At 43.5% G+C, this 26,305-nt stretch overlaps 1 protein-coding gene across 1 annotated transcript; it reads right to left on the bottom strand.

Annotated features, from left to right (window-relative positions):
- Window positions 1–471: 471 nt before the first annotated feature.
- arhgap44a (Rho GTPase activating protein 44a) lies at window positions 472–23,770 on the bottom strand (the record flags this gene model as incomplete). The annotated part of the gene is made up of 22 exons (XM_080488741.1): window positions 472–626; window positions 2,352–2,753; window positions 2,856–3,001; window positions 5,184–5,696; window positions 6,862–7,050; window positions 7,158–7,175; window positions 8,077–8,260; window positions 9,301–9,392; window positions 9,489–9,602; window positions 10,217–10,297; window positions 10,473–10,554; window positions 10,992–11,103; window positions 11,328–11,455; window positions 11,773–11,854; window positions 12,021–12,089; window positions 12,262–12,376; window positions 12,487–12,563; window positions 12,731–12,842; window positions 13,042–13,118; window positions 13,199–13,318; window positions 13,869–13,908; window positions 23,718–23,770. The coding sequence occupies 22 exons, from the start codon at window positions 23,768–23,770 to the stop codon at window positions 472–474; spliced, it is 2,961 nt and encodes a 986-aa protein (XP_080344867.1).
- Window positions 23,771–26,305: the final 2,535 nt, after the last annotated feature.

The following is a 26,305-nucleotide window of genomic DNA, read 5'->3' as shown; positions in this document are numbered from 1 at the left end:
GGGCTCTGCTCCTTAACCTCGTCAGGCTCTGAGTTTCCCTAAATAAAAAGTTGCACAACTTGTGAATATCATATTGCAATTTGATTGCATGTTCTAATAAGGCAAAAAAAATAATAAAATTGGAAAAAAGACATAAAAATAGAGAATCACAGCATTAAATACAAACATGTACAAAGCAAAGGAAAACAATATTTCAATGGAATACTCATTTATAATCCAGTCTTTCCTCCTAAAGGCAACTGTTCCTCCTCAATGGCATTTGGTGTTTCTTTTTTGTAGTAATGTACTAGCGAGCAGTTGTAAGAGGTGAGAGATTTTTGCAGCCTGTAGCGGATGTGAGGGAGGGTTCATGTTCTGGTTTCAGGTGGGCATTGTTGCGGCCGGTTTGTGTTCCCATTAGGCCTTGGTGGCGACAGTTTAGAATATGTACAGCCACAGGGGTGCTGGTAACTGATGCCTTGGGGTCATAGGTCATAGAGTGGTGCTCTGGGGCTCCTCCTCAGGCCCAGCGTCCCCCTCCGGAGAATCTGTCACTGCCAGGGACCTCCTGCAGGGGGCACCGCTGAACTCATCGATGAGGCTGTCCAGATTGACATTGATGGAGGGGATTTCATAATTGAAGATATCTAATGGTGAGCGTGATGGGGAAAAAAGTGAGTATGATGAGCAGAATAGTGGAGATGGTGACGATGAGCAACAAGAGGAAGAGAAGAGGGCATATGATGGATGATGATGAGGTGTAAAAAAATAGAAGAGAGCAGAAATAATATTAATCGTTTTGAGTCTGGACTCCTGGTAAGTGCCATATGATGTCTACCCTGAAGGAATCAGTACATTACATGTGCTTCACATTCTACACAGGGATATTTTCAGTGTGGTTCTAGTCAGAACCAGCAGCTACTGTTGTATGTCACAGCTTTTCTTTGTCTTTTCAGACGACAACAAGAGATATTTTGTCAGATAAAATACAATAACAGGTCAAGAATGACTGCACAATGACACAGTACACGTTTACAACACTGGTCAGGTAAACCAACACAGAGGCAACAAGATGTGTGTGGAACTCAGTGAAAGAAATGGCACCAAGACACCAAGTGGGCTTAAAGTAACAATGGAGGTCTCAAGAGGACTGGAGATAGGGTTTGTTAAAACTACAGATCTTTTTTGTGTGCTGCTCATTTGCTGGAAGCAGCAGAGAATGAGTGCTACTCCTGTGTAGGAATGAGATGGAGCGTGGCAGTGTAGTAAGAGGACGCGGAGGTTATAAGAAGCCATGGACCTGCCAAAGAAAGAGTGGGAGGGGAGGTTACCTGTGGCCCCTTGATAGTGACGGTAAGGGCATTCGAGGGAGATGTTTGCCAGTATAGGACTGAGATGGGGAACGAAAGAAGGGGGCCTTTAAGATGGACCTTTGTAAGCGATGGCATCTGCAATGTGAGCTCAGCGTGGTGCACTCTGGGAAATCCTTAAGCCATGCATTGTCGGTTGAACTGCAACACAGCGCAGAGGGACAGTTATGTCGCCTCGCTAAAGAGGGAATAGGGAGGTTGTCCTGATCGAGAGATATGGGTAGGTATGTTTGAGGCAGGCTGCAGGAGACCCCAGAGGCATCCACAGTACGAGGCCAGGCAGTGAGATGGAGTGCATGGGGCGGGGGCGGTCTGGCTTACCCTAAAAGTCCCCCTCACACTTAGCCCACACTGAATCTCTGGCCTCACACAGCTGCAAGGTACACAATAGTAGCAGGGGGAACAAGAGAATGATAAATATAACAAAGTGACAAAATGATTGGTATATATTGACAGAACACCTCATCATCAGAACATCATACTGGACATACAATGTGGGGTTTGTCTGGCTAGTTTCCCCATGCCTGCTACACAGACTGGTGTGAACTGTGCAAGCCTCTGACCTACCTCTGCCGACTGGGGGTCTGGGTAACACAGATAAACAGAGAGCACATGATGAATCTAATGGAAACTTCCATACAAGCAGGACGAGCTATGCTTTTCTGATGTTTCCACACATTACCCAGAAACATCATCACATAACACAAGCAATGAATACATCGGTCAGGAGATCTACTCACTACAGTAGCACGGAAATGTTTCTGTTTACATCTGATCATTTTCAGGCATCTGTGTCTAAAAGGCAACTTTTATTCATTCGGGAATTAGTTTGAGGACAGTCATAAAGGGGAGAGGTATGTTTTATGTCTACAGTGACGAGTCCTACAGAGTCCTACACTCGTCCACCGTCTCCATTGGACAGAGCCACAGCGAGTCTGAGAGAAGGCCGCTGCAGCCCCACCTGTGGTGGCGGTGGTGGTGTTGATGCCAATGGCTGATTACCTGTAGACATGCTCTCCCCAGGAGACAGTCCATCCAGGAGGCCCTGTTCCAGGGGTTGGGGGATTGGGGCCATGACCGGTCCACCGAGTACAGGAGGAGCTGTAGGAGGCTGAGGAGGCGGCAGGCTGGGTCTCTGCCTTGGCTTAGGGGCAGGCCGCGACTTGGTGAGTGTTCCACTGAGGGAGGGTGGGGACGACAGGGAGTGGGGTGCCCCAAGTGGGGTCTGCCCGGGGGAGGATGGGGGTAACTGTCCTGGAGGACAGACCAATCCATAAGGGGAAGGAGTGCTAGGAGGTGTGGGGGACAGGCTAACTGGTGACGGCTGACCTGTGGACTGGTCAGACATCCCTCCAGACTGGCCATAAGGGACCTTTGGAGGCACAGGGGCCAACTTCTTTGAACCTAGAAACAGACAACATCTTCCTATTAGAGGATCGTATGCATAGGGAACGTGCTCTGAAGCTGAAGTAACTCAATGTCGGCTTAAATGGGGAAAGTACTGACCTTTGCGCAGGGTGTGCGGACTGTGCTCTGTGGAGTGGGGGGACTGGCTGCTGCTCTGAGGGCTACAGCTGAGAGGGACTGTTGGACCTGCCACTTGGATGCCTTTGTGCCCAATGACAGGGGAAAGCTCTTTACTCTTCAACGAACTGAAAAAGACAGGCAGACGTTAGCACACGAACAGTAGAAGACAGGGCGTGTTTCTGAACAGTGAGTGTCTTGGACCTGCTTGTATACCACAAGTACATTACCTCAGTACCAAAACAGCCAGGACCACCATCATCACCATCACGTATGGGAGTTTAAATGGGTTTCATTGCAATGTTACAAAGATTATGCCGTTTCAATCCATTACAAAAGAATTCACGCAAAGGTTCATTAAGGTGAACAAGTGGGATCCTCTGTGAATAATATTTTTAGTCCCATTCATATTATATAATATTAAACAACTATTATTTTGCAGTTTATGATGAAAAAACACATTAATACAAGAAGCTGCAGGCAGATGTCTTCCTGCATGTTTGAACTTGAAAACGAGCCTCTCTCAAACACAGAAATGACATTACTGCGTGTTTCAGTATATATCATATTTATGTATCATCCCACAGAGGCAAAGTCTCTGAATATCTATTAGTTTTAATAGTTGTTACATGTAAGGGGTTATAGAATATACCAATATTACAATAGTGCAATTTGCATGTGGAATGCACTCGATTACACATCCCTTCTTCTAGCGAATCATTTTTATAGCAGAGAGAGTAAAGTCCCTCTCCCTCTCGTAGTGATTAAAGTTAATCCACCAGACATCGAAAGTGTACTGGCTTAAGGATGATACTTTGCAAGTGGAGGTCTGGTCACTACTTCCTAATAAACAGGTCTGTAACTGTTGTACCTTTCTCACGAATAGTTTTTTATGTTTTTCTAAGTACATTACATTGACAGTATAAATAGTTTTAACCTTTGCGTTTTGCCTTTAGCTTAAAAGAGTTTGGGAAATAGTTCATGTCCTTCATTCCCATCCTCTCCTCTGGTTTTCTTCACAGGTTGCACACTGTACGTTAAAGTTGTATTTGGCATTATTTTGTGGGGAAAAAGAAAACTATACATTTCAAATTAGTGTAAATATATTGCAATTACAGAATTACGTCCAGGTTCACTATGTGCAAATATTTCTTTTAGCCAACAACAAACTGTAAAATGTGGCATTACCAAATGCCTCATCAATAAAAGTAGTCAATGGATAAGTTGAATTCTGGTTAAACACAAACAATGGTGAAGATACACTGAAAAGGATGACACATAGTGCATGCAAATGGCTAAAATGTAGTCTTCCGCTATAATAAACTTCATAAACATAAAATACAAATTGATAACAAAATATTCTAGGTGGACATGCCATAGAGCCCCAATACCAACATCTTTACCAAGTTAAGTATTTGTGAATGAATGCGTTACAGGGATGGCTGTAATTACAAAAAAAGAAAAAAAAATCTAAGCAATATGCATTTAGTAAATTATATTATGTATTAGAAACTACTATTGCATAAACATGGTGAGACTATTTTTCAAAAATGAGTCCTAACTTTCTTATGTCAGAGAATGTTGGTGTCTCCTGTCTCTCCACAATACAAATTCATAGCTCAGATTTGATAAATACATGACTTGATACATGACATGCATCCGTTAAATTAACCGCAATACCCCGCAGTTGTGTAAGATCAAAAAATGTAAGCTGTATGAGGGACACAACATTAAATTTCCATTACAAGAAGCAGGATTATGAGGCGGCGTTGTCTGACCGCTGACAAAGATTTGCTGTAATGATTCACTAGGTCCAGTGCGGTTGTAACACCAAAGACTTATGAGTCAGGAAAGCGCCGGAGTCACTCTGTACAAGCGCAGCAGTTTGGAGCGAGCTGGAAGATGCTTACACTGTATGAAGATATCTTATCATTTGCTGTTCTACTTACCACAAGCCATAAATGCTAATGGGTTCTAAATAGTAACCTTAAGCAATAAAGCATTTAAGGCTTAGAAAAAAAGAAACCGTAATAAGCTGATTGGAAGTCACGTTACACTCTGACCATGTACTTATTGTTCACTCAACATCCAACCAAGCACTATGAGCGAGTAACATCACTGGTTGCTAGGCAACCCCAATGACAGACATCCCCAGAGAACCTGGATGTTACAGAATCAGAGGGGTGTATTTTGAAGGGGGAGGGGAAAAAGAAAATAACAAAAAAGAAAATATGAGCCAGCGAGCTAGAGGAGAAATACAGCTGCCACTCTGTGATGCATCCATAGTGGCTAAGGGTGTGTTGTATTTACCTAGTCAGCCTGGGGGGTCCTCTCTCTCGGGCACATGGACAGGCAGCCCACGGCGGGGGTGGGGGCGCGGACGAAGGGAGGCTAGGGGGGTTGCCAAGGGTCTGGTCATGGCGGGTTAGTACCAAGGGAGTTTTGATGTAGAGCGGCGAAGCGTTAGCGTCTGGCGGGGGGGCATGCGACATGTCACCAGGTGGGCTGTGCTTGGGGAAGTGCAGACAGCTAGGTTTGGGGTTCGAATTAATATCAAGAGACGAGGAGGACGAGGAAGAGGAGGAGGAAGGTGGCGGGGCGGGGGGAGTGAAGCCAGACCAGCGCAATGGGGGTGGGGGGGAGCCGGGAGGCTGGGACTCGGGGCCTGGTGCCACAGGGCGAGCGCAAGATGGGGGCTTGGGATAGAAATGGTGGGGGGCAGTGTGGCACGAGGAGGTAGGGTAAGGAGGGGGCGGCCGGTCCTCCCCTGGGGGTGGGTGGGCATGAGAGGTGTCCGGCCGATTGGGCGATACGTTGTCTGAGCTGTAGATATTAAGAGAATAGACAGCACAAAAGAAACATCTCTAGTGATTGAACAGGGAAACGCACTGGAGCGATATAGGAAAAGCTGCTTTGATGATCAGGGTGTGTTAGTCGGTGTGTTAGTTTGTCCGTAACCAAAACCAGGAGGGAAAAAAAAAAAGATAAGAGTATTTTAGGGTGGGCGGTGGGCACCAAGCTTAGCACACAGTCATTTCAGTGCAATATATACAAAGACAAGCACAAAGAAAACAGCAATGGAAAATAAAGTTTTATTGCCAAAGGAAAATAATACAGTGTGTAGGACTCCCTCTGTGAGCACCTTGTGTCTGCACACTGCATAGAGCTGCGAGGAGCCTTCTCTGGAGCCAAAGTGCTGGTCTGCAGCTTAGTGCACTGTCAAGCTGAGCTGATGACTGAATATCTCCTCACTGCTTGATATAGAAATACTATCTGCCCTAATCCTATATGACTTGTATGTCTCACAGGTCCTGCAGTCAGCCCAGGGCAGTGTGAAACAGACACAAAACCCTTTCAATGGCTGAAAGAGCCACAGGAGATGAGGGGGAAAGCCAGCCAAAGATAGAAGCCATATTATCTCTTGTCTGCCACACAGGCAGAGCCAGTGAACATGAGGTGATTATACACGTGTTTAACTATGATAAAGGTACCCCAAAAAAAAGAGGCAAAGTCAGTCCGAGTGTCAACAGAAAGAAAATAAATCATTCATGACCAAAGCTGAGGAAAGCCAAGCCACAACAATGGAGTTGGGAATATATTAGCATGCTGGCAACAACTGGCAGATTGAAGCTTAGTGACAAAACAAAATTACCATTCAGAATCTGGACCAAAAACTAAAAGACTGCAGTTTAAAAAAAAGAAAAAAAAAAGGTGTTTTTTTAAAAAGATCTATTTTACCCACAGTGGTAAAAACGTGACAGAAGGACACTTCTGTGAAATCAACAGTAACATAATGATGCATGTTGACAAAGATAATACCCCAAAAAAATATGAAAGCACTGCGGGATAATGGAAGTATGATTAACGCAGCCGAACAGAGCCGAGAATGCCGATGATGGTGATGATGATGGTGATGGCAGTTAACAGTGAACTGGTGTGGATGCCCGAGGAGGAGGAGCAGGGAGACGAGGAGGATGCGGCGACTCACCAAATCCTTTCTCCAAGCGGCGGTGTGGCGGACGGAGAGGTGACGAGCTCCCCGGGCTGCTCCGGGATGAGCGTGTCGGCAGGAGAGCCGGGGCCTTGCATGCCCGGAGGGGTGGAGCAGGTCTTGCGTGCCAGGGTGGAGGATCCCTTACGTGACACCCAAGACGTATCCATGACACGGACGCCCATACTGAAGGGTAACACACGTACAGAGTCACGTATGATGACACCAAAACCGCCATGAGGTGAGAAGGAGACGCAAGGAAAGAAGTGGGGGGAAAAGGAATGATACAGTACCTTTGTATCTTCCTAATGCTGCGTTAGTAGGGCAGAAGAGAGGCAAAAGGGGTATGAGGCCAGAAGTAATGTAGACAAGGTTCACGATGACAAACTAAAAACACTTAGTCATTCAGTGTGTATGACAGGGAGATGAGATCCACAGTGGCAGGGAGGTGCAGGAGGGGTGTTCAGGAGGTGAGACGATGTCAAAACACATAACAAGTGTGTACTTATCTTCTAAATGCCCATTAAAGGCTTGTTTTCTACCAAGGCTAATTAAATCTGTTCAGTGTTGATAGAAACAAACGGGCAGACAGCGCAGATTCTTCTGCTCCACTCTGCTCGATACATGAATCAGATGAAAGCCTTTTTCCTGTCACCTATTATTGAATCATTGCTAAATTTTGTGATACAGTAAGCAGATTCAGATGGATGCCTATTGAATCGCATACCCTCGGTCTTAATTCCTCCAGTGATTTTCCACCGGCTGGATGAATGACTCAGGCCAGGTGACGCGCTAGCCAGACTGTGAAGAGGGAGCTAGGCTGTGGGAGGATGGGAAGATAGTGCTGAAGAAATACTTCCCGAGAAAAAAGAGATAACCAGCAGCTCTCCATTAGAGGCCTGTTGCCATGGAGACTATGCCACTCAAGGCCCGTTTATTAAAATGGGACCCGTTTACAGCCACCTCTCTGTGAATCCTGACAATATCAGTGAGCAGAAATTATTTCCAGGTGAGAAAAGTGCCGTGATGCTGACCTGTGCTGCCAACTAAGGTTTGTTGACGCAAAAGTAAACACTTCACAAAAGTAAGGGTCATTTTTAATCTGATATAAGGATTCAGTATCAGTTGTATGAAAAGAGGTGTGGGTGGAGAGAGAGTGCTGCAAAGAGAGTGAGAGGTGGGCAGCAAAAAAAATCACACTTGGCATCATACCCATCCTTCTTGTAAAACTCCAGCATCATGTTGTCGGTGGCGACACTCAGTGGGCGTCGACTCTGGTCGTGTTGCTGCTTGCGATCCGACTGGTCCATGTCTGGTGAGGGCATGGAGCTGTAGTTGGAGTTGTGGTTGGTGTGGATTGGGCTGCCGTAGCTGCCTGTCAGGTTGAACTCGATGTCTGAGGAAGAAGGGGAAACATGATTAGCATAGTGTTTATTATATCAGCAGTAGTGTTTTTAATTGTCTATGGAAAATAACGATTTGGAATGACAGCATGAATTGATACAATAAAAAAAAAGTCTGAATTTGCACAAACAATACTCAAATACATGATTATAAAACTATAAATCCACTGTAAGTTTGTGATTTTGCATTGAATTCTGCTGTCAATTGTCTTAGTTAAGTTTTTTTTGTTGGATAGAGGCTGTATGGAGTATGTTGATGTATTGTAGGTCCCAGTTTTTCATGAGACATTTAAATATTTGAATTCACAGGTCGATCTATCCATCCATCTTTTATATCGGCCAACTTTCTGGACACAGGACACTGGAGGCGATCCCAGCGGATTAAAGACAAAAACAGGGTGCACCCTTGACAGGTCAGTAATCCATAAGCAATTGACCTCACGTGCATGTTTTCTGGACTGTGGGAGGAAACTGAAAATATACAGAAAAATCCTTCGAAGCACAGATAAATCATTGAAGCAGAAAGACCTCAAAGCTGAGACACTAACTAGGGATTTTGTCACTGTGAGATGAAGGTGCTAAAGACATGTCTACAGCGTAGCCCAAACCATGTGTCCATCTTTTATGCCAGCAAGCCACTGTCTCGAGCCAATTTAAGGCATCAGAGGAGGTGGGGACAGCTGTGGACTATGGATGGGAACAGGTGACACTCTGGACAGATTGACAGTTCATCAGAGGTCAAACAGAAACCGAGACAGACAATCAAACTCACATTCACATTAATGGGAAATTTAATAGCCACAAATTCGCCTCAAATGCCTGTTCTTGGACTGTGGGAGGAAACCGGAGTACCCAGAGAAAACCCACGCACACATGCAACCAGAACGGGCCCCAGGCCCAGAATCAAACTGATGAACACACTGTGTGCTTCAAACCACAGGTCAATTTCATGAAACGTTTTCACTGTGATAAATGACAAAAAAAACCAACTAAGAAAACAGTCTTATCCCAACACCATAGATGGTATCCTCACCTCCAGGGAAGAACCAGTCAGCATGCTGGATAATGGGCTCAATGACACCAACAATCTGCAGGGACAAGGTTGTCATCATCTCCGTCATGTTCCTGGAAAGAAAAGTAAAGTCAGGTACAGTCCAACATATCGTGTGGCTGGTTACAGTAATACACAAAATAAGTATGGGTTTCTTTAATAAGACATACGGTTCAGTGTGTGTCCAGAGCAAGTTAGGTCCAAGGACGATGGCCATGTTTCCAGGAGTCATCTTGTTTGCGTCCTGATACTCACTCAGCTTGGCTAAGAATTTGGTTAAATATCTGTAGGATTGAAGTTAAGCTTGCACTTTAGAAGGGATGTAACACTGAATGTTTTTTTTTTTTTGCATTACATGAAGTTCATCAACATGCATTTTTCTACTTTTTATTGCAATACTAACTTATTTACAAAGGAAATCATTCATATTAAGAGTGTAGGGAATGACATGCCATCTGCAGGTGGTAAGCTGTATACTCAGTCTGAACTGTATCATAAGCCTGATAATAATTGTCTTGTTATCTTGATAATAACAGTTTTTCATACATCCTTTCAAACAAAATCCTGGATTGCACCTACTTACCAATGTCTATACCAATAAAAAAACTGAATGCCTTAAGTTTTAATCTAATATTTTTCTTAAAATGACACAAGTTGAGCCGAATATTTCTGGAATGAAAGACTGTCACGTTCAGCGAGATGTTGTTGAGGCTTATTTTTTTAATAATTTTTTTTAATTTGTACTATATATCTTCTAATTTATCCTGTTTCAATCTGCTGCCTTACAACATTATTCTGCATGTATATATGTTTCAGAACTACATATAATACAAACTACAAACAAACAAAGAAATAAGTAAATAAATAAATAAGCGGGAAACTATTGAGTGTAACTAACCTGAAGTTGTTCAAGTTGTCTGTGGGGAGTTTTTCACATGCTGCCATTAATGCTTGTAGCCGTTTGTCCATATCTTGGATGCTGAGGTGATTAAAAGCAAAATTAGAACGTTATTTCACTCCTTCATAAATGCCACCATTTTTCATTCTGACGGTCAAGCCCCTCATGTATGAAGACTTTGGAATACTTTCTGCTTTTCATCATGCCTAATGGCCTGATTCAAGACAACACGTTTAATAAGGGAACAGCAACTCACTTGGATGCCTGAATCCATTCATCATAAAGTTCAGTGGTCATCAATGGATCGGGGAGCTCACGGAGGTATGATTTTAGGGCGCCTGTGGATGAGAAAGTATAGGAGGGAGTAAAAAGAAAAGAAGTGGAGGGGCTGTTTTCTCTCGTCAGAGTGCTGGCGAGGCCGTGCCCTTTATCTCCACTCCCCTCCAGCAGGCCCGCGCTGCCAGTGCATCTGCCAGATACAGATTGCTCAACACAGATTTCGTGCTAAATGTGTGGAATGGACGGCTATATCTGAACAAAGAGCCCCTAAGAAAAGAACACTGAGGCCAGAGTTGATGAAGACAGTTTAGTAACTCTTATGCTGCCCCAACGAATAATGTTAAAAATCTTGTAAATGTGCAGTTACAAAAAGAAAATTAAAAAATCCCTCCCTGTTACATAGACTGCTTTCTTTCTGACTGACAGTGACAGAGCAAACAGCATTGTTGTTATGGAAATGGATTTGGAACAAGGCATTCATGTGGGTGTAGTTCACCTGCGATGGCGTGTGGGTCGGAGGAGTACTCCTGCACATCTAGAACTCCACAGTCCAGGGAGGCTTTCAGCTTCTTCAGCTTGGAAGCTGACGGAGCCACTCTGAAGAGGCCCTACAGCCCCCACACAGAAAACACATAATCATGTGTAATTATCAGATCTTACATGACCTGTGCATCTGACACTGGAACAATAGCGCAGGAACATAATGCTAAGTTCACATATTTTTAGTCCTTGGACTACATAAAAATTCCAACCCACTTCTGGATAACAATGTGAACTGTAATTATCCAGCTGAAGAGTGTAAGTGATGGATGTCTGTGTGCGCTCCTCATACCTCCTCCTGCATGCCACACTCCAGCAGCATGGTGACACAGGCTTCGATGGGGAAGGCGATCTCTCTCCCACTAATATTCAGGTGTTCCTCCAGAGACTTGCCAAATGATGGCTTTTCCACCCACGCCTCTGTAACACAAAACAGAAGCTAGAAAAGCACACATAGATAAAAACAAACCCCTGCAGTGCAGCTGCCGTCTTCCTCTGAGTGCCACGGGACCGGGAGCTGTATATCAAGTTTGGACATCGGGGGGTTAACAAAGCAAAATGAGGAAACCCTCTCTGGGGCTTCAAAACTGTGAAATAACCACACTTAAAGTAAAATGTTGGATTATTGTTTAATTGAGTCTCACATGTGAAACAGCTTTTAATGCACCTTCTATTTTCCTGATATGAAGGGAGGTGCAGAAACACAGCACACACTCCACACACAGAGCATGACTCACCTTGGTGGGCTTTAATCTGGGGCAGGACACTGTGAAGAATCTCTAATGACTTCCTGTGGTACTCAGCTTGTGTTTCTATCAGCTTCAGAGACAGGAGGAGGAGAGGAGAAAATCATTAAGTGTATATCATTAAATGCAAGCAGTGTCATTTCAGCCTTGATGCTCTGATTTGTAAAAAAAAAAAGAAATAAAAAATGCAGAGAACAAAGCACCAATGGGATTCCCGTTTTGTGATGTAATTTACTTACTGTCTGGAAGTAGTTTGCATAGTCTATTTCTTTGGCCACAAAGTTGTACATGTCGGCTGACAGCTGATCCTGGAAAAAGTTGAAAAATAAAGATTTCTCAAGATGATCCTATTGGAATATCATCCTCGCAATGTGGCTCATATGTGTCTGATGTATGCAGGAGAGCTATACACCAAAGGAGGAGCAGGAAAAAAAACTGAGGTTGGGTGTAATACAGAAGCTGGGCTGATTGGTGACTCACTCGACAAATCTCCATTCGATTGGCTGACTCCTCCATCTCTTCTCTTAGGGACTCGGACTTGGCTCCAGGTTGCAGTGTGCTTGGGTGACTCGATGACTTGGATGATTGTTGAAATCTGTGGGAGATTTGAAGAAAAAAGAATTTATTCCATTATGGCATGTCAGAACGAGTGTTGGTTGAAAGGAGAAGTTTGCAGCCTTTATTTTGAATGTGAACGTTGTTCACCTTGTCCGCGCTGAGTCCATGTCCAACACAAGTTTAGCTAAGTGCTTTCTCTGTTTCTGGATGTTAGGTATGTCCACCTACAAAATCAAATTAGGAAATGAAAGTATTATGCAAATTAAGGCACTACTGTGCTTATCATGTCATATTATTATTAATTTAAATAAAAGCAAGAGTGTAGCTCCCATCCTGTTAGGAAGGTGTAATTTCCATGTTGGTGGCTTTGATAAGAGCGGTGCCTGCTCACCTCAGCGAGCACATAAAGAGGTTCCACCACATCTCTCTCGATCTGGAACTCAAACTGAATGAGCTCTTGGGCCAGCTTCTCCTCCGTCTCCCCACACAGCTTGAGCATCTTCCTGTTCAGAGAAAGACCGACACAAAGTCACAGGCAATCAAGGATAATGAGGACAGAGGAATTCAATAGCAAAATCAATAATCAAAGTCAACTCTGGATGTGTGTGTGTGTGTGTGTGTGTGTGTGTGTGTGTGTGTGTGTGTGTGTGTGTGTGTGTGTGTGTTTTGTTTGTGAATCGGGGCCTTTTAGCCATTAGTTACCCGAGTAGCGAGTCATCCCCTAACACTGCAGCCCCTTCTTCCAAGCACTGCGCCAAGATGGTGAGCGGAAGTTTTTTCTAACAGGAGAGGGAAACATTGTTCACACAGATAATCATATTTCATATACATTTCAACCATTTAGCAGACGTCCACTTACAGAAGGTGACTTGACAGATCTCTTTTCTATATCGGCCCCCTGCTGACCCTGCAGGCAGGCGGTCAGCTTCTTGTGGGTGCTGTGTGACACCTGCTTCACAAGATCCAGACGTTTCTCCACCTGCGTGGGCACATGTGCACATCAGCGGGACGCTCGCAGTAGCCCAACACACAATCTCATGCTCAAAACATACGTTCGACATTACACAGCATCATAAATCCTCACGTTATGAGGTTTGGAGTTATTTGTTATTTCATTATCAACAGTATAAATATACATGTTTTGGATATTTTGAGTGTCTTTTATAAAAATGTATCATTACAAGACAGAGTTTAGGGTTGTGATCATTTGATATTTGGGTTTAAATAACTGCCTGAAGTGTGCACTAACTTTGATGGGGGGATACTTTTTTTAAAGGGGGGGGGTGCTCATTCAAATTTTATTTAGCATTGATGACTTTTATTGAAATCATGATTTTTAGAGTTAGAAAATCTATAAAGCAAATATATATATATAGGGCATGAAAGGGATCTATATAGTTATCTAAACATCAACTGCATAGAAACAACAACAACCCTTCGTTGATGTGCATGAGCATAAGCGTTGCCCAACAGCTGCCGGATTATATAAAAATCAGTTGTGATTAACCTCCTTTGGTATGCACACTCACCTGTAGAAGGTCATCACTTAACACCTCCGTTTTTTCTGCCCTGTAAAAGAAAAAAAAAAAAGGGTGAAAAAAGTACAGACAGTAAGATACAGAGATATACGAGTCAAGATCTAAATACGCTGGCTCAAAGGTGGATAGCAATGGCTTCATGTGCAGGTGATATTATCAAAGTAGCAGAGCAGCAAAATGAGTTTGCTCCATCCTCACACCTGCGCCTTTGGAGCATGAGTGTGTTCGTGTGGCTGTCTCTCTGAGTCACGATCTTAGACAATACATAGCAGCAGCCACCGATTCAAGAATGCCAGATCCCACAGCGGAGCATCGAATCCCACCGTGATTCCAGCAGATGGGGACTCAGCCAACGTCTGAAGGAAAGAGGCTGAGCAGCAATGCCAATGAAGCAGATGAAACCGCTTGAGCGGTGAATGAGCCATGTGAGCAGGAAGAAAGTGCAAGTCGCTCGATATCACAAATACGCCATCTCTGTGCACACAGAAAATATTTCAAGATTAAATCTTTACTAGGTAGGAGATTTCCCATCGGAGCTCAGCATGCACTTTTATGATGCTTAAGAAACAGATTGAAATTGGTGAGCTGTCTCCATACAACCCCAAAAAATGGTAGTGCGCTTTTACTGCACAATAACTGTCAGGAGCATATAATATGTACTTTCTACTGGCAAAAAGGGCTTCAGACAGACAGGTCAATGCCGTTACCTCTCAAATGAGTTAAGACTACATCTGTAGACCCCTCAGACTAGCAAGTAGTAAACACACTCATGCCCTTCCTGTGTGCCCAGCCTCTTCCTGTTATTGTGCCCAAACAATACCAACACCAGCTGTAAACAATGAGTCTGAATGTGTCTCAATCAAGGATATTCAAAATACCTCAGCTTGTGGTCCATTCATTATTATATCCATTATCCAGAAATAAATGTAACTGAAAGGCTCTTTTCAGCACTGATTGGCACACGTCATCCAAAATACACCAGAAAACCCAGAAAAGAAATACAATGTATTTGTTTAATAATTGACATGTAGGCGTTTAAGCATGTTCCATACATTGTTGGCAACAATGGAAAGATGAGCATTAAGGATGTCAGCTATTAGCAGCCATGGCCTCAGTGCCAAGATGGGAGCATAGAGCCATGGGAACTGGGTCAAATCATACCCGGGCATCTAATCACAGCCTGCTTCTTGAAAAAAGTGCTCTGCTCGCAGAGAGCTCGGGAGGAAAAACACAGGAAATGTGTGCGTGTATGCCCCAGAGTGGGGAATGATAGAAAAGCAAGAGATTTCTGGCATGATTTGTGAGGACAAGTGTGATCGCAGATTGCTGATTACGCGACAAAGGCGCGGGGGGTTGGGGGGGTGTGGGGTGTGGGGGTGGGGGACGGGACAAAAATAACTCAAACAGTGCTGTAAAGTTTGGCACAGTTTGGCTTTTGCAATCTACCAGCTCAATCTCAAACGCTCCAATGTTCTATGATGTGTAATGTAAGTAGTCAAACTCAGCCGAAAGCATTTAATGTCTCATTAATACTCTTGATACAGATTCAGACTGACTCCTTGCGTAAGCTTCGGGACCCTCACAAGGACGGTGTAATGCAGTAATATTTAGTACACGAGCAGTGAGATGTCTAATTTAACTGTGAGTAGCAGAAGATATAACCTAAACATCCAACCTCCTAAACGTTTCCTCAAGAATAGGACAGCAACACACACGGATTTAGTCTTTTGAGTGTTTTTCCTGATACTGAATGGAGTGCAGGCATTTGATGACTAAAACAGTGAAACAGTCAAAAAACAATTTGGGATCAAACATTGTCAGTGACCCTGACTAATGCAGATTTTATATCCCAGATTGGAGCAAAACTTGAGTTTTATTTGATAAACTTGTTTGTTTTCAGATGATGGCACTTACTTGCAATATGGTCAAAATGAAACAGAATAAAAACTTTGGGGAAAAAAGCTGCAGTACTGGTAGTAATCTCGGGCTCGCCCATTCCTATAGAAAGGGACGTAAAATTAGCCGGAGGGAGACTTTGAGGTGGTGAGAGATATTCCTCTCAGCAAATAGAGCGCAGATTGAGTCCTGGGAGGAAAGTAAACACGTGTGAGAGCTGGAAGCCGTGTGGGCGGTGCACTCATGGAGTGGGAGGAAGACGTTGCCAGGTTTATGCCAACCATCTGCCACAATGCAGGCATTCCTTTACCTGGAGCTGAAGACATTCAGTAAAAAGCACGTGCAAGACATCATCAGTGCAGTTTATTTCACCGAAGTCAAAATCCTGCAGTACAACATGCATTCTCAGACTAATCACGCATCACAGTCAGTCGAACACTGACACTTTTGCTCATTTTCATGATGCACTGCTAAGAATCTGTGCAATGTAAACACAGATGACTGCAGAGACTGATGGGGGGATTGTTCTCGTTGAGGCAATATTTACACGTTGAGATCAACAGCTACACTGTGCGCTACTAACCCTCCACCTCTGGTGACATCAACAACAAAGGGCCAATAAAAAGTGTTGCATGTGTGGCAGAAATTCTGGCCCTCTGTTTTTACAGCTGCCAAACAAAAAAAGAACTGAAACAACGTTGTGCAATTTTCTCAGAGACACTACACCTTCCAGGTTCTTGTTATTGCAGAAATTGAAATGTAAAACAGAAAATAGCCAGCTGACCGTTTCAGCTCCAAAGTCATCTTATATAATAGCTACTTCTATCTTGAGCTGTGTTAATGTCAGACAGCTGCATCCTCAGCCCTGCAGCACTGTGCATGGTTTATGAAAGCATTAATAATCCATGTAGACATAATCAAAAAAAGTGAATAAAATAGCATCCATAGTCTTGAACATATTGTGCTGGGTGCAAGCCAACTGTCGGCAGTTGCGGCCTTTCACTCCATTTGTGCTGTGGTTTTTCTCTCACTGCTTGTCCGTGTGAGCGTTGCTAGATGCTCTGTCCTGCGCTGCTCAGGGTGTAGGGTAGCAGAGCAGAATGGTGGCCCAGGGCCCCGGGCCCCGGGCCCCAGCAGGGCACCACATGGCCTGGAGCGCTGGCATGGAAGCCACAGTTTGCCACACAAACACACTTATGCAGACACAGCGACCTGAGATGGCCGATGAAGATCTCACCGCTGAACGCTTTTTGTTTTCTTCGGACCTGCGCCGTGCATCCAGAGGCTCACCCACTTAAGACCCAAATGACAAGGCAGAAGGGGGTGGGGGGGGTGGGTGGGGGCTGATGGGATGCACCCACCCTGTTACTAAAACAGAAGAACCCACTTACTGTAGTTGTCCAGCAAAGTAGGTCACAGTTCTGTCAAGTATGCAAGAATAACTGCGGCGAGAGCGGTGAACACACACACACACACACACACACACACACACACACACACACACACACACACACACACACACACACACACACACACACACACACACACACACACACACACACACACACGCACACGACCATGTATGCTCACATACACACAACACACATTTGAGAGCAAGAGAGAGAGAGAGAGAGAGAGCCTGAAGCATTCATTCATGAACATCACTTGAAACAAAGGGAATGAGTTATCTCTAAAGACATCATTCACAAAAAGAAAATTCCAAAAAATACAATTTACATTGAGATTTAACACTATTTCCACAATTTGTCCATCTGTCCATCCATCCATCCATCCATCCAGCCATCCACTTGCAACTCACAATTCACAACTAGGGGCAATTTAGGGACACCAATTAACCTCACATGCATGTTTTAAGACTGTGGACCCAGAGGAAACCCACAGAGAGAACATGTAAACTCCACACAGAAAGGCCTGGATGGTATTTAAACTTACAACCTTCTCGCTCCAAGACAAGTGCAGTAACCATTGCACCACCAGGAAGCCCCTAACTGTATTTTTACACCTGTAAACTGCACAAGCATATAAACAATAAACAATATCCAGCACCAAATATTAAGTAGATAATCGCCCCCCCAAAAAATGCTCCCAGTACAGCCATGTACCAAGGCCGCATACTCTGCAATGCCTTCATCAGTCATTGAAGGTAAACAATGCAGGAAAATGGTATTAATATATGAGTGCTTCCTGTTTTGAGCCTTATTCTGTTCCTGAATGGACAGAAGTGAACTTGTGGAGTCTCAGAAGAACTCTTGCATTAGTTTTCTCCAGAAACTTCCGTTGCAGGAACTACAATTAACTAGTAATAAGTGGTGACTATAAATTAGCCAGAGGTGTGAATGAGAGTGTGATTGTCTCCCTCTATATTAGGCCAGTGATGGATTGGATGAATAGACTGATGGATGTCTTGACAATATATTCAAGTATTTTATTAAACCTAATTTACGTCTAATCACTTAATCTACATGTTGCCTTTCATCAATCTTGCAGATTAGCTCATAAGCAATGGATTTGATGCTGACACCCACATCACAACATGAAAATAATCAAACGATAGAGACATAAACCAAATCAGCCTCTTCCATCTTTTTGTGTGTCATGTTGTTTTGTTCACATGTGCTTTTAAAAAGCTGAGGTTGTAGTGGAGCTCCAGTACAGGGGCTCTTTAAGAGATTAGTCTTTTGAAGGAATCAGCCACATGGAAAGGGAGAAACGGCGCTTCTGTCCGATATTACATCATCTCTCCTTTGATGGCCAAAATGGCCACTTGACAAAGGCTCTTTATCACTATCAGATCCGGGAGTATGCTGTCTCTGAAAGGCACTGATAGAGTTATCAACATGTAATTCGTATACCAGCACTGAGTGACACGATACAATCACAGTGATGGTTTCGGCTTGAAACACTTTGTGCTTAAGTAAATTAATGACTCACGTTTGATTGCTAATCCCCCAACATGAGGCTTTGAGTTTTGAAAGTTGACCTCACAGTAAGATGTTGAGTCAGGGTCAAACAATGTGATCAAACAAAATCTATGCAAAAGCGCTGTAAATCACCTGCGGCTGGAAACGGAGAAAAACTCAAGGAAAGCAAGCAGAGTGACACAGAAAAAGGGAGAGAGGCCAAACAGAGACGGTACATCAGTGTGCAACAGGCTGCTTCTTTATTTCTCATGTTACCTGTCGGCTACCATATGCTCTTCTACGGGCCACAAAGTCTTGCCAAGAGCTGTAGACGTGTTCATGTTGCCCTGAATGTACAAACAGGCACGTTGAGTTAACATAAATTACGTTACAACAATATTATGTTCACGCATCCATGAATGAATCATGGCAAATGTTTTTTTTGCCGTTTCTCCGTTTTGTTTAGTCAGCTGAACTAGCTGATTTCCCCGTCGCTAGTTTGCACCAGATATAGAAGATTATTTTTGTTTTATCAGTGCACAAGGCCACTTAAACGACACGCTGCAAGTAGTTCTAGAGCTGTCAGGTAGCAGTCTAAGCACGGCAGTGTTGCACGAGCAGAGGGCAGTGAGAAGTTGGAGAGATGTTTTCTCACTAAACAAGCAGGGTTTACACGTACTTTCATCTAGAAATAAGAAATAAATTGTGGATATTAACCTGCAAAGAATGGTGGTAGTATGGGACAATTTGCCTGGAGAAACATTAATTCCTACCCAATCTGAGAAAATAATCTTCTATTTTATTATAATAATATTATATTATATTATCCTGCTAATGAATTTGCAATATACTTCCACTGAACTTTGTGGAAGGGAAAGGCTTCAGATACTTAAAGCTATGTTTTGACTGATTTCTAGTTGCTGCACGTCTCATCAAAGATGCTTTTACCTACTGAATCAGAAGAGGAGCAGAAAGAGTGAGACAATCCTAGAGCGAGAAAGCATTCCCAACTCAGCCCACAAATGCCTCCCATTTTCTGGTAATTGCAGCGTGGAGTTGTAAGTGAAAGCATGCCCTCAAGGCACAAGCTGGAAGGATGAATTCACTCCCGTGCAGGCTGGTGAACATCACACAGGTGACAGATGCAAAGTGTGAAAATGAATGTCAGTGAAACTCTTGTTGTCACAATGATTGTAATTTGTGATGCAGATTCTACCGGAGCAAAGTTCAGCGATTTCTCCCTTGTTTAAAATCATTACGCACAACACAAACTATTCCTGCACACTTGCATCATGGACTCTATTACATAGCTGTCCTAGACCTAGATAGGACAGTGAGATGGGAATAGAGAAATAGGTCAAGAGATGGAGGGCGGAAGCTGGCTGAACCAAAGCAATGTTGTTCTGGTTTCTTCAGTTCGTACGAGACTGCAGTGTGATTTCTAAACACATGCACATATTTAAATAACTTGAGCTCCTCAGATAAGGCTGGTGTGGTGTAGTGGACAGCACTCCTGTGGTGGAGAAATTCTGTCCACTAAGGGCGAGCAGCATGGCTCGGTTGTTAGAGCGGTCGTCTCCCAATCATAAGTTTGCAGGTTCAATTCCCATCTCTCCCTGTCTACATGCCAAAGTGTCCTTGGGCAAGACAAGACACTGAACCCCAAACTGCTCCCATTGGAGTGAGGGCATATTGTACGGCTGCAGCCTCCAATGGTGTGTGAATGTGATGAACTATGTAAAGTGCTTTGCAGCTGAAAAGCCCTATATAAGTCCATTTACCATTTTAGTGAGAATAAGACATTCTGCGAGGAGTTTGCATATTCTCCCTCATATTTCCCCCGCACCGTTCAAAGACGGCGTTAGGTGAATATTGATTCTAAATTGACATGACTTGAGTGTGTGTGGTTGTCTCTCTATATTAGGCCTGTAATTGACTGTCCAGACTCTCTCTTGCCTTTCACTGGTTATAATCTGGGAACAAATTACTTCCATCCACTTCACAGAGATGAGACTCTCTCTCGTCTGTCTGACTCTCCTACAACACATTTCGTTCGGCTATCGAGTATGCATGGCTGCACGCGCTTCGGTGTGAAATCTTGCTCCAAAGAGGTGATTGGTCAAGCTTTTGATCACATGACGAGGCCCTCTCCCAGGCAGACGACGGGCAGCAGCAGTGGCAGCTGCAGCAGCCTTGGAGAACCGGAGGGATGCTGACACAGCACACCTGAACACCGACCTACCCCCCACTGAGACAAGACCTTCATTATCCACCACATACGAGAGCGTCTGCCAGCGCAGAGATGCAAATTCACGCCATAAAGAGAAGAGATTACAAGTCTGCAGTTATAACATGAACAGCAACACACTGAAATACTCTTATTATCTCATCTTGCAATTTCACTCAGCTGCTTATTGATTTGCTGAGCTAGTTGATTAAAAAAATCAAAATCAAAAATCATGCCTGACTGTGAAAACCATCACACTTTTGAAAGAATACTAACAAATGTGCATATCAAATGTGGAATCTGAAGAAATTGAGGAGGATCTGGAGAATAACTCCACCAAGATCACTGAGGTCAAAGGCTCAAACCAGCTCCAGTCATCGTCACAGCGTGTCTGAAGCTTCACTAACTTCAAAATGGAGCAAAAACTCTGTAAATTATGAGGTAAAATTTCCTCAACTCATTGTCTCAGCCTTTTGCTGTTCACATGGCAACACGAGTGGGGGGAAAAAAAAAATCTAAAATAAAGCTCAAGTTTGAATGCATCACACAGCAAATCATCCTCACAGAGAAAAGAGCTCATGTGAAGTTAAAACAGCAGAAACGTAGCCCACCATCAACATTCATGTCACGTTCATCAAGATGATAACCTGCATACATACTAAGCCATTGAGGTAACATTGAGGTAAGTGTGTTGCGAGGATCCCAGGATTCATGCACCATCGCCTTCCTCAGCACAACACCTGATACAGGAATAGAAGAAAGTAACTCAAAATACTGAAGTAGGATGATTTTAACTACAATAAGCTTTAAGACACGGGCACCTCCTAATTGCTGCTTCTTGGTAAAATGAAAAAGAAATTTGATTGCTCGGTTATACGAAACAATACAAAAGAAAAACAAAGGATAAAGTGTGTTGGTTTTGGCAGTTTTTATCAGTTATATATGTGAGTTGCAACAGAATATGGCAGCGTTAGTGCTTCCTATGAGGAGTCATGGCGGGGGGACGGTTGACCCACAGCAAGACTTTAGCCAGTTTTAGTCCAGAGGCATTTGTGCACAGTTTGCATGTTCTCCCTGTGCATGTGTGTGTTAATTACTTACTTCAAAGTGCTATTGGTGTGTGAGTCTAAGTGTGTTTGCCCCATGATGGACTGGCGACCTGCCCAGTATGTACCCTGAGTTCACCCAGCTGGGATCGGCTGATCTCCTTAGTTGTGCTAGATTAAGGATGGGAGGATAGTACACTTTTTATTTTTGTAAGACACAGTTAATGCTCAAGGTCACCTGACGGTCAAACTTGTTCCTTCTCTCTCTGATCCAAAGCTCCTATCGATTGCACCACGGGAGCTCCCTTTAGTTTGCGGCGGTGGGCAGCTGTGGATTTCTGATTTGATGTAATAGGTAGAGAGTGGCAGTCCCAGCTGTGAAGTGCAGACATCATTAGTTCGAGGGCAGGGCTGTTTGGGCAGAACTGTGTCGCTCATTAAAACCCTGTGGTACCGGCAGAACAACAGCATGTTGCTGCTTTTAGCTTTGAAAAGCAGCAGCGTGAGAAGAATATTACACCCAGAGCAGCACACGCATGCAAGACAAGCAGGGAAGGCTGCATCTGCACGCATGCAGAAACATACTGCCCTTTCTTCTCTGGCCCCATGAAGGCCCACAACCTGCCTGCCCACACACACATCTCCAGAATCACACCCACACACTTTAATGAGTCACACAGTAATGATTACAAAAAAGACTGCAGGTACAAAAAAAAAACAAACAGCTTGAACCAGGAGGGGAAATGACAGCAATAGCACAAACAGAGCCCACAAGGTGTGCCCCCACCCCCACCCACGCACACCCCCTTTCTGAGAGCACAGCCTTGTAATAATAATGGCCAATGCCTCCTGGTCCTAATCCCCCGGTGCTGAGCAGAGAACACCTTCTGGCCCGGCACTGCTTGACAAGCTGCTCTCCCTGAACACACAGGGTGGGGGAAGCGTCATAAGCCCATTGGACCTGTGTGAAAGGTCATAAAGCACCAGGGAGGGGGATTCAGAACCACCCAGATTTGAGGAAAGTACACTGCAAAGAAAACTGTGAGGAGAAGGGTAGAAAATCCTTGCATGGCAAGTGAGATTAAAGAGGGATGACAGTTTATCTCTCTTTGAAAGGACACATACGTATCTAATTATGTTATTCTAAAAAAAGGCATCCAGGGTAAATACCAGATGTGGATCACGACCTTCAGGACTTGATAACCCACGCTTCAGAGGTGTTTCCCTCCTCACAGCTGACAAAACTGCGTAATGAAAACATTGCGCCTTTTTCCAGTCCTGCCTCACGTCGCAGCCCGCATCCGTCTGCATCACGTTCGCCTATTGACAGGTTTGGAGCCAGAAGGTACTTTTAATCACGACATAATCTCACAGTGTCCTTTATTTTTTGAGATCTTATCGTTCGGAATGGGGTTGGTTTTCTTGCGATGGTGTGTGTTACTGCAATAGGCCACAGTTGCTGTATCCCCGTGGGCAGGTTGTAGCTGCTGAGGCAATGCGCCTACACGCTGCGGTAGCCACTTCCACGGAATATTACGCATAGGCACAATTAAACGTGGGGTATTCCTCAGCTCATCCCAATGATCACGACTGACCCGGCCCATTGTGTCGCCCATATTTTCACCCTCACAATAAAAAAAAATAAAAAATAAAAAAGGGGATTTCTTCATGAATGATTCACATCTTATTGGGGCCACACATCGGGATCTCTCACCGGCGTGAAAAGCGCACGGAGACGGTTTTTCCTTACCTTCCCACCGTTTGGTTGGCGAGCTGTCGCATCCGATTGAATTGCTTCTTCATCTTGTATTTTCTGCGTTAACACCTATCGGGGGAAATATTCCGCATTATTTCGCTCAGTGTATCGCTCCGTCCTCCAGTGAGGCGCAACATAAAATCCAGACTGCCATGTTCTCCCTCCCTCATTGCAGGCTGCAGACACCGCACAGTCCTCCCGAGATTACATATTTTCAAATGGCTTGTATGGATATATAGATTGCATCTATATTCGTCCCATTGCAGGCGTATGGATGGATGCTGGACCAATTCACCGCGGGCACCCACAGGCAGAGAGCGACAGCAGTGACAAGTCGCGGCTGCGTGCGCACGGGTGCATTGTGGGAAATGTAGTGCGCAATGGTCGAAACTCATTGTTTTCTGATTTCGACTGGGCTTTTAAACCCTAATCAAAATACCAGATCTCTGTGAAACATTCTTACACTTTATAAAACTTTGAACGGCCGTAGATCAATTTCTCATTTTGCCTATTTCATTTTAATGAGCTCTAGTCAAAAGAAGACGATGATGTTTCTGAGGTTTCCTTTCCATCACATAGCTTTATATTTGAACTGTTCCGGTATTAATCTTCAATCTCGAGATTCCTCCAGGTTCAAATTTGTTTGATGAGATTAAGTAGTATAGTGAAGATGGTTCTCAAAGTCATTACAATTTTATGTGAATATTTAGTTTCAGTTTTCGGGAGATAAAGAAACTTTATCTGTCTTTGCTTCTCTGAATTGACCTCTCACACATTACATCCTGATGTCATTGTTTTTCATACTATAAGTATTGTTCTCATTCTTTTCCCTTGCTACTTTTTTTTTTATTTTCAGAAATTACATTCTCTTGCTTCTGCAACAAATTTCCCCATTGTGGAACAAATAAATTATACATTCTCATCATGCTGCCGACTTGTAACCTCAACCTTAAAAATGGATGGTTTTGATACACGGATCCACCCATCCATCCATTTTCTATAATGCCCCATTCAAACCAAGGGTGGCTGGAGACTGCAGGAGCTCCATCACAGGCCAAAGACAAAGAGACAGACAGTCACACCCACTTGGTTCACATATAGGCTGTTTTGCATTGACTAATGAAACTCAACGGCATGTTTTAGATTCAATCTGGAATTAAAGAAAAGAAGGAAGAAACAGAAAGAGCATGCAACCTGAACACAGAAAGGCCTTGGCCATTGTTATCTTTGTTAAAGGATGAGAGTGTGAATCACCAGTGTGTACAGGCCATGTGATGTAATTTTGTCTATTATCATATGATGAAATGTATTATATCATATGATATATTTTACATGCTATCACACCATTATTCTAATTGAAACTTGGCTGTAATTTCCCATAAAGCCTTCTATTAGGTGACAATAAATTGTCTACAACCGTCACTGCTGCGTACGCAGCATTCAGTGAACTTGGCGAACATTGCCACCTCGTGTATTTTATGTACCAGTGCAGTAAAGAATGGGACGTCAAATAGATGAAGCAAAATTTTAACTGGGCCCAACCTCTAAATTTAATAAGTGATCTCTAAACCTGTATTCCACCTCGATCGGTTTATTTTTTATTACAAACAATACATTGATTACATTGCTTTATTAAGCAGTATTTTCAACAGTTGAACCTCGTGAAAATACTTGATCAAAATAAGTAATTTAAACATTACACCACATTTTAGGACGCTTCTTGGTGCCTTATGTAAATAAACACAGACATCTTTTTAATTTTATCTCTATATCACTGTTTATATTAGAAAAAGCCTGTGGACTCTCACCCTGCACAATATCTGCAGCCTTTAGTGCGCCTTTTCTCAGCTTCAGCCTCACACTACAGCTTTCATGTAAATTGTATTGCTCATTGCCCAGTAAGAAGGTGTCGGGTCTGTCTACCTTTCAGCCTTTTCTCTGCACTGCTCTTTAGAGCTTCCACCCACTGACAATGCCGCCATCTGCTGTTCAGGTCTAGATCCCACTTCTGCTTTACTGAAAAAACATCCCCAGTGCAACAAATTTGCGGTATTTAAAACCCCCCAAAACAAAACAAAAGAAATTTTTTTCTTTTTTTTCTTTTTTTTTTGAGTGTATTTGGAATGTCTTGGTGTATCAAATTACTTTTTCTTTATTGTGGAGACATTAGCGACCTGGTGCAGCTATTATAATAGCGATCATACATGGCAACAATTGTAAGAATTTGTATATATATTTGAAATACGGGATACTTGTATAAATTGTAACATGTGGCTCAAATATCTTTTAGAAAAATAAAGAGCTAAGTTGGCTAAGGCGTCATGGACTGTACTGTTTTTAGTGTTTGTCGTCCAGAAGGGGGCAGTGCTGTCTTATAAGCCCACTACCAACTTTTTCACTTCAATATGAGGGAGTAATTTAAGCCTTTTGACTTAAAGGTTTATTTCAGTATATCTGTGATCTACTCAGACATATTGCACCACATAACAGGCGGGGACTCACTGTATTCTGTTTATTTGAGAGTAACAAGAATCTTTATTTATTCTTTTATTTCATTTGCTCAATCCTATACCGTCACCTGT

This window comes from Lipophrys pholis (genome assembly GCF_963383615.2).
Source record: "Lipophrys pholis genome assembly, chromosome: 19".
In the NCBI taxonomy this organism is placed as follows: Eukaryota; Metazoa; Chordata; class Actinopteri; order Blenniiformes; family Blenniidae; genus Lipophrys; species Lipophrys pholis.
Note: the sequence above shows the minus strand (reverse complement) of the source record. Positions and strands in the feature narration are given on the sequence as shown.